Source organism: Bison bison, unplaced genomic scaffold, assembly GCF_000754665.1.
Source record: "Bison bison bison isolate TAMUID 2011002044 unplaced genomic scaffold, Bison_UMD1.0 scf7180017864217, whole genome shotgun sequence".
Classification (NCBI taxonomy): Eukaryota; Metazoa; Chordata; class Mammalia; order Artiodactyla; family Bovidae; genus Bison; species Bison bison.
In genome coordinates, this window is record NW_011494789.1 from 447,624 (window position 1) to 456,491 (window position 8,868).

Below are 8,868 nucleotides of genomic sequence, written 5' to 3' on the forward strand. Positions count from 1 at the left end.
GGAATAAGCGTCTTTTAATTTCATGGCTGCAATCACCATCTGCAGTGATTTTGGAGCCCCCCAAATAAAGTATGACACTGTTTCCACTGTTTCCCCACCCATTTCCCATGAAGTGATGGGACCAGATGCCATGATCTTAGTTTTCTGAATGTTGACCTTTAAGCCAACTTTTGCACTCTCCTCTTTCACCTTCATCAAGAGGCTTTTTATTTCCTCTTCACTTTCTGCCATAAGGGTGGTGTCATCTGCATATCTGAGGTTATTGAGATTTCTCCCAGCAATCTTGATTCCAGCTTGTGCTTCTTCCAGCCCAGCGTTTCTCATGATGTACTCTGCATAAAAGTTAAATAAGCAGGGTGACAATATACAGCCTTGACGTACTCCTTTTCCTATTTGGAACCAGTCTGCTGTTCCATGTCCAGTTCCTACTGTTGCTTCCTGACCTGCATATAGGTTTCTCAAGAGGCAGGTCAGGTGGTCTGGTAGTTATTCTTTAATGTCTTTCAGTACAATTTTTATCATAATCTCCATAAATGTGTTGCAAATTCTGTAAGATTTGTTCTTAGGTATTTTATACATCTTGTTACCATTTGCTATTCTATTTATTTTCTAACTATGAATGAGTTTAGAAATGTAATCATCTTTTGTATAAGGAACTATGAAGCTAGCCCATGACTTTCAGAATTTCTACCTATATAATTATAACATCTGGAAATGATAACAGTTCCTTTTTTTCCCACCAATTTTGTGCTTTTATTTTTTAAATTTTCTTCTATGTCCTAATAGGATTTTTAATGTAGTGTTCAATAGAAACAGTGGTTAAGGTGTTCTTTCTGACTTTCAAGGAAGTACTTTTAGTATTTTCCCATTGAGGAGTATTGTGCTGGAGCCAATTTTAGGCAGCTATCAAGACCTAATCATTAACTTTCAGTGAATTTTGTATGAAAATACAATCATTATAAAATTAAATTACTTATTAATTTAGTAATTAATTAAATTAGCATAATAAAGTAAATAATATAAAAACAAAGTAATACATTTTGAAATTTTGACACTTCTTACTTTATGGCATCTTCAGTTCAGTTCAGTTCAGTCACTTAGTCATGTCCAACACTTTGTGACCCCATGGACTGCAGCATGCCAGGCCTCCCTGTCCATTGACAACTCCTGGAGCCTACTCAAACTCATGTCCATTGAGTCAGTGATGCCATCCAACAATCTCATCCCTGGTCATCCCCTTCTCATACTGCCTTCAATCTTTCCCAACATCAGGGTCTTTTCAAATGAGTCAGTTCTTTGCATCAGTTGGCCAAAGTACTGGAGTTTCAGCTTCAGCATCAGTCCTTCCAAAGAACGCCCAGGACGATCTCCTTTAGGATGGACTGGCTGGATCTCCTTGCAGTCCAAGGGACTCTCAGAGTCTTCTCCAACACCACAGTTCAAAAGCATCAATTCTTTGGCACTCAGCTTTCTTTACAGTCCAACTCTCACATCCATATATGACTACTGGAAAAACCATAGCCTTGACTAGATGGACCTTTGTTGGCAAAGTAATGTCTCTGCTTTTTAATATGCTATCTAGGTTGGTCAGAACTTTCCTTCCAAGGAGTAAGCATCTTTTAATTTCATGGCTGCAGTCACCATGTGCAGTAATTTTGGAGCCTCCCCAAAATAAAGTCTCTCACTGCTTCCATTGTTTCCCCACCTATTTAGCATGAAGTGATGGGACTGGATGCCATGATCTTAGTTTTCTGAATGTTGAGCTTTAAGCCAACTTTTTCACTCTCCCCTTTCATTTTCATCAAGAGGCTCTTTAATTTCACTTTCTGCATAATGGTGGTGTAATCTGCATATCTGAGGTTATTGATATTTCTCCCAGCAATCTTGATTCCAGCTTGTGTTTCTTCCAGCCCAGTGTTTCTCATGATTTACTCTGCATGTAAGTTAAATAAGCAGGGTGACAATATACAGCCTTGATGTACTCCTTTTCCTATTTGGAACCAGTCTATTGTTCCATGTCCAGTTCTAACTGTTGCTTCCTGACCTGCATACAAATTTCTCAAGGGGCAGGTCAGGTGGTCTGGGATTCCCATCTCTTTCAAAATTTTCCACAGTTTATTGTGATCCACATAGTCAAAGGCTTTGGCATAGTCAATAAAGCAGATGTAGATGTTTTTTTGGAACTCTCTTGTTTTTTTGATGATCCAGCAGATGTTGGCAATTTCATCTCTGGGTCCTCTAACTTTTTAAAATCCAGCTTGAATATCTGGAAGTTCATGGTCCACGTACTGTTGAAGCCTGGCTTGGAGAATTTTGAGCATTACTTTACTAGCATGTAAGATGAGTGCTATTGTGTGGTAGTTTGAGCATTCTTTGGTATTGCCTTTCTTTGGGATTGGAATGAAAATTGACCTTTTCCAATCCTGTGGCCACTGCTGAGTTTTCCAAATTTGCTGGCATATTGAATGCAGCACTTTCACAGCATCATCTTCCAGGATTTGAAATAGCTCAACTGGAATTCCATCACCTCCACTAGCTTTGTTCGTAGTGATGCTTCTTAAGGCCCACTTGACTTCACATTCCAGGATGTCTGGCTCTAGGTGCATGATCACACCATCGTGATTATCTGGGTCATGAAAATCTTTTTTGCACAGTTCTTCTGTGTATTCTTGCCACCTGTTCTTAATATCTTCTGCTTCTGCTAGGTCCATACCATTTCTGTGCTTTATTGAGCCCATCTTTGTCTGAAATGTCCCCTTGGTATCTCTAATTTTCTTGATAAGATATTTTGTTTTTCCCATTCTGTTGCTTTCCTCTATTTCTTTGCATTGATCACTGAGTAAGGCTTTCTTCTTTCTCCTTGCTATTCTTTAAAACTCTACATTCAAATGGGTGTATCTTTCCTTTTCTCCTTTGTTTTTGGCTTCTCTTCTTTTCACAGCTATTTGTAAGGCCTCCTCAAACAGCCATTTTGCTTTTTTGCATTTCTTTTTCTTGAGGATGGTCTTCATCCCTGTCTCCTGTACAATGTCATGAACCTCCATCAGGGACTCTGTCTATCAGATATAGTCCCTTAAGTCTATTTCTCAATTCCACTGTATAATCATAGGGGATTTGATTGAGGTCATACCTGAATGGTCTAGTGGTTTTCCCTACTTTTTTCAATTTAAGTCTGAATTTGGCAATAACGTTTCATGATCTGAGCCACAGTCAGCTAACTGATGTTTTTTCTAACTGTATAGAGCTTCTCCATCTTTGGCTGTAAAAAATATAATCAATCTGATTACAGTGTTTACCATCTGGTGATGTCCATGTGTAGAGTCTTCTCTTTTGTTGTTGGAAGAAGGTGTTTGCTACTTTATTTTATGGCATCTTACTGTTATCTAATCTCTTGAGGTTATTTACATACCTTGAATCTGCATGGTGAAAATGCTACATAATGATGTAATACATACATTGTCTTTCCAACTTCATAATTAGTGACATCACATTGATAGCCTTGAATTGACCACAGTAGAAGTATTTACACCAGTGTTTTTGTTGTCTAGTTGCTCAGTCCTATCTGACTCTTTAATGACTCCATGGATTGTAACTCCTCTGTCCATGGGATTTGCCAAGTCAGAATACTGGAATGAGTTGCCATTTCCTCCTCCAGGGGATCCTCCTGACTGAGAGATTGAACCCAAGTCTCTTGCTTGGCATGAGGCACAATATACACCACGGTGAAGTGACAAATACTACCACTCAGCCCGATGTTAAACATTTACTAATAAACCTCTGATCAAGACTAATGTTTGCTATAGACTCTAATGCTTTCCTAGCCTGTTGATTAAAGGAAAGGAAATTATGGATGAAAAAGATGGAGAGGGGGAGGGGAATGAGAAGAAAATGAAAGTAAAAGGGAAGGAAAAAAACAGGAAGAGAAGACAGAAAAGTGTCAATCAATGTGTTAACCAGAATGTGGTGTTTTTCCCCCCAGATAACTGTGATGCTCCTCTGGCTTCCTCCTTGCCCCGGGCTTCCTTCACCAGTTCCTCAGAGCTGTCTAGTAGCCATGGCCCTGGTTTTGCAAGTCTTAATCGCAGGGACGGTGAGTCTGCAACTGTTTGCTTGTTCATCTACTTTTTTAGGTTTTAGAACAGGTTATAGAAGGGTGACTAATCAAGTGTGCTGGTCAGGAATAACTAAAACAACACATGTAGAACCAGGGTCACAGCCACTGGGGAAAACTGAATAGGCCACTGCATATGTCTGTGAAATGTGAAGCTGCCATAGGATATGATGGTAAAATGACTTCATCCCAGGACTTGGCCTGAGGAGACCAGGTGAAGACTGCTACTGAAAATAAAGATCCCCTACCTATTAGTGGAAAAGGAGTTAGTGACTTATTTTTTGGAGAGATATTCATCCACTTTTGCTACTTGAATGTTGTTGAATAAATTACTTTTTCTGTTGCACAAATATTAATTCAGTGGTTTAAATACATGAATATATACACGCAAAGCTTAAATGTTTTGATATGTTTTTTAAGAGATAGATTTTTTAAATGAAAGATTTATTCAGAAAGTAAAAGTTAAAATTAACTGTCTCATGTAAAAGCACTGCTGTAAACTCTGGAGATACTACTAGGAGACTGACTGTGTTTCTCCCTCTTTGACATTTTCTAAGATAAGCATTTAAGTCTAGCTTGAATTTACTGTGTCCTTAAGAATCAAATTCCAAAACCTAGTAAGTGATCAATAAATGGCAGGGAAAAGTAAGAAAACAGGTGAAGAAATTCATTGAACTCATGGTGGGAAGGCATGTCCATTAATTGCCCACCTTCATGATCTTTGCCCAGGAAAAGGAATTTTTATGGGCAGATATTTACTCCTCAAAGCATCAATCATCCATAATCTAGATTTCAATGAGATCAATAAAATTATCAAATTACCCATTTTTGGTCTGATGGTTACTCTAATATCAGTTTATCATATAAACTTTCCATGGTTGCCCTAAAACTGTAAAACCTAAATAAGCCATATTTAATTAGTTTAAAGAAGCTCAAGGGGCTTGTGTGTTGTGTTTCAAATTTGCATATGTCGAATGTGTTTATGATTCAGGACTCTACTACTGTCAGTATGGTAGCACTGGAAAGTTTATAAACATTAGAAGGGAAAATCCTGAAGTTTAAGATGAACTTATTTTTATTATATTCAATTAAAAAATTAATAACTCAGAGTATGATAAGCCATCATTATAAAATGCTAAGTACAAAGCTTATCTTCTATATTTAAACTACTATCTTTGCAAATTTAAATTAATTAAAGAGAGTGGCAATCAGCTAATGAGGTTTTTTTTTTTTTTAATGGTTGTTGCTATTCTGATTGCATATAATGTAGATTTTGCTAAATATTTCTAGATGGTACCACCTGATTTCAGACCCATTTCTAAAGCATGTTTTAGATAGCACAATTTATCAATATTCCTTCTAAAGGATTATTTATGTGTGTTTTCTTTTAAAAGTCAGCATCTTGGAGTCTTTTTTTGACATTTCCTTTGCCTTGATGAATGCTGGAGAACATATTAGTTCACTTTAGATTACTGTGAGGTAAAATATGGATAGTATAAAATGTGGATGAGCAGAATAAGCATAATGATGAGATGATTCTTAATATATAGTAGTTTTGGCTTTTAAAAAATATTTTGTGTATGATGTAGCAATGAAAATCACATTGAACTCCCTGATATATGGTTAAAATTCCCTTGGTCTATGTTATGATATTCACAGGTTTTAAAGAAGGTGGTCTGTCTTACATTTCTAGTTTCTTATTTTGCCCAGAAGTCACTGAACTTCTAGAATGTTCATTAGAATTAGAAATACCTCCAATATTACAGCTTCCACCAAGAGCTTTATACATAATAGTCCATCACTTCGTCTACCTGATATATAAAGGTGATAAGAGAATAATCTATGTATAACTTTTGATTGTGTGAGTGTGTATCTATCTATAAATTTGACCCCCTGTATAAACCAAAGTAAAAAAAATTCAAAATTGAAGGTATCTGATGATTTTAAAGTACATCACTGATTCAACACATAACAATACTTATTTATTAGAATTTATTGCACATTTAATGTTTTTCATTTTATATATTTTTGCTTTTACATTTTATTTATGTATTTATTTTGTTTTCTATTAATTTATGAAAAGGAGTAAACTATTTCTTAGAGAAGACTTTATAATAAATAGAAAAAAGAGGTCTGTGAAGGATATTGAGAGGGATGAGCAGAGAAGTCAGGGTAGATCCATGTGTTTCCAAGGACAGGCAGAACCCAAGCAGAGAGTCTAAAATCATATTGCTGCTTTTGTTTCCATTAATATTAAGTTGATATTTCCTAGAATTATGTTACCAAATATTTCTCATAAAAATAAGATTGCTGAAATCTGTATATTCTAAATAAGAATGTTGTAATATAACTTCATTTTTTTCATCTAAAAAATCTCCTAAGGAAACTTTATCCAGTTTATCCACGTTTTTCCAGACGAAAGTTAAAAAAACAAAACCCAAACCAAAGACTATCTTAGGGTAAACCATTCTGGACTTTCATTCTGTATCTTGCATATAAAAATAGCCTTTTGTTTTTACAATTATTGTTACTCCTCAGACTGGCTCTGTAGCATTTCAGATTCCAACATCGCTGTGCTCTCTTTAATCATGTGATCTGTAAACACAGGTATGATAGTGAAATGTGTGGTTCTGACCAGAAGCTAATTGAAGTTGATTAGAAGGACATATCGGAGAAGGCAATCGCAACCCATTCCAGTACTCTTGCCTGGCAAATCCCATGGATGGAGGAGCCTGGTGGGCTGCAGTCCATGGGGTCGCTACGAGTCGGACACAACTGAGTGACTTCACTTTCACTTTTCACTTTCATGCATTGGAGAAGCCAGTGGCAACCCACTCCAGTGTTCTTGCCTGGAGAATCCCAGGGACGGGGTAGCCTGGTGGGCTGCCGTCTATGGGGACACACAGAGTCAGACACGGCTGAAGCGACTTAGCAGCAGCAGCAGGAGCAGCAGAAGGAAGTATACACACATTTGGGCTTCCCTGGTGGCTCAGCTGATAAAGAATCCACCTACAATGCAGGAGATCCCAATTCAATTCCTGGATTGGAAAGATCCCCTGGAGAAGGGGATAGGCTACCCACTCGAGTATTCTTGGGCTTCCCTGGTGGCTCAGATGGTAAAGAATCTGCCTGTAATGCAGAAGACCTGGGTTTGATCCCTGGGTTGGGAAGATTCCCCTAGAGGAGGGCATAGCAACCTACTCCAGCATTCTTGTTGCAGGAAGGGGAACTTCTTCCAGAGCCCAAAGTGGGCTCTTGTCTAACACTCAGAATTAAATTGTCCAAAGAGACACATGTGCTGATAAAGCAAGAGATGTTATTGGGAAGGGGTGCCTGGGTAGAGAGCAGTAGGGTAAGGGAACCCGGGAGAACTGCTGTCACATGGCTTGCAGCCTCGGGTTTTATGGTGATGGGATTAGTTTCCCGGTTGTCTATGGCCAATCATTCTGACTCAGAGTCCTTCAGGGTGGCACGTGCATTGCTCAGCCAAGATGGATGCCAGGAAGAAGGATTCCGAGAGGTGGTTGTACACATGGTGTCACCTTTTGACCTTTCCCAAACTCTTCCTGTTGGTGGTGGCTTATTAGTTCTGTGTTCTGTACCAGGACCTTCTGTTGCAAAACAACTTATGCAAGTGTTTACTATGGTGCCTGGCCAGGGTGGGCAGTTTCAGTCAGTGTGCTTCCCCTATCACTCTTGGCTGGAGAATCCCCATGGACAGAAGACTGGCAGGCTATAGTCCATGAGGTCCCAAAGAGTCCGACACAACTGAATGACTAAGCACAGCAGCATACACACATTTTGTTTGAGGTCAATTACTCAGTTTCTTTGTACACTGGTGCTGAATTGAATCTAAGAAACAGAATGAAAGGCTGTTGTTGAACCACGAAAAGATGCTAGGATTCTTGTCCTCTGGAGGAGAAGAATTCAATCTGGGGTCAGAGACGAGGCTTGATGGCTCAGAGCTTTTGTGTAATAAAGTTTTATTAAAATATAAAGGAGATAGAAAAACCTTCTGACATAGACATCAGAAGGGGGTAGAAAGAGTACCCGCTTATTAGTGTTAGCAATGGAGTTATATACTCGCCAATGAATCCAAAGAATGTCCGGAGGTTGTAAAGACCTCACCAGACCTACTCCCATAATTTACATTTTAAGATAACAGGATTAGCCAGAAGGTTTAATCCAGAGACTGTCCTCAGGCAGGATACATTATTGTTATACAACTTCCAGATGTTCAAACTGGTTTTAGAAAAGGCAGAAGAAGCAGAGACCAAATTGCCAACATCCGCTGGGTCATCGAAAAAACAAGAGAGTTCCAGAAAAACATCTATTTCTGCTTTATTGACTATGCCAAAGCCTTTGACTGTGTGGATCACAATAAACTGTGGAAAATTCTTCAAGAGATGGGAATACCAGACCACCTGACCTGCCTCTTGAGAAATTTGTATGCAGGCCAGGAAGCAATAGTTAGAACTGGACATGGAACAACAGACTGGTTCCAAATAGGAAAAGGAGTACGTCAAGGCTGTATATTGTCACCCTGCTTATTTAACTATTATACAGAGTACATCATGAGAAACACTGGGCTGGAAGAAGCACAAGCTGAAATCAAGATTGCTGGGAGAAATATCAATAACCTCCGATATGCAGATGACACCACCCTTATGGCAGAAAGTGAAGAGGAGCTAAAAAGCCTCTTGATGAAGGTGAAAGAGGAGAGTGAAAAAGTTGGCTTAAAGCTCAACATTCAGAAA

General features: G+C 38.5%; 1 protein-coding gene across 1 annotated transcript in view; it reads left to right on the forward strand.

Moving 5' to 3' along the window:
* LOC104992524 (contactin-associated protein-like 3) overlaps positions 1 to 8,868 on the forward strand; it is a 232,716-nt gene that overhangs the window by 36,862 nt on the left and 186,986 nt on the right. The window contains exon 2 of the mRNA XM_010845436.1: positions 3,980 to 4,090. Within this exon, the coding sequence (XP_010843738.1) occupies positions 3,980 to 4,090 (111 nt within the window). The remainder of the gene's footprint in view (positions 1 to 3,979; positions 4,091 to 8,868) is intronic.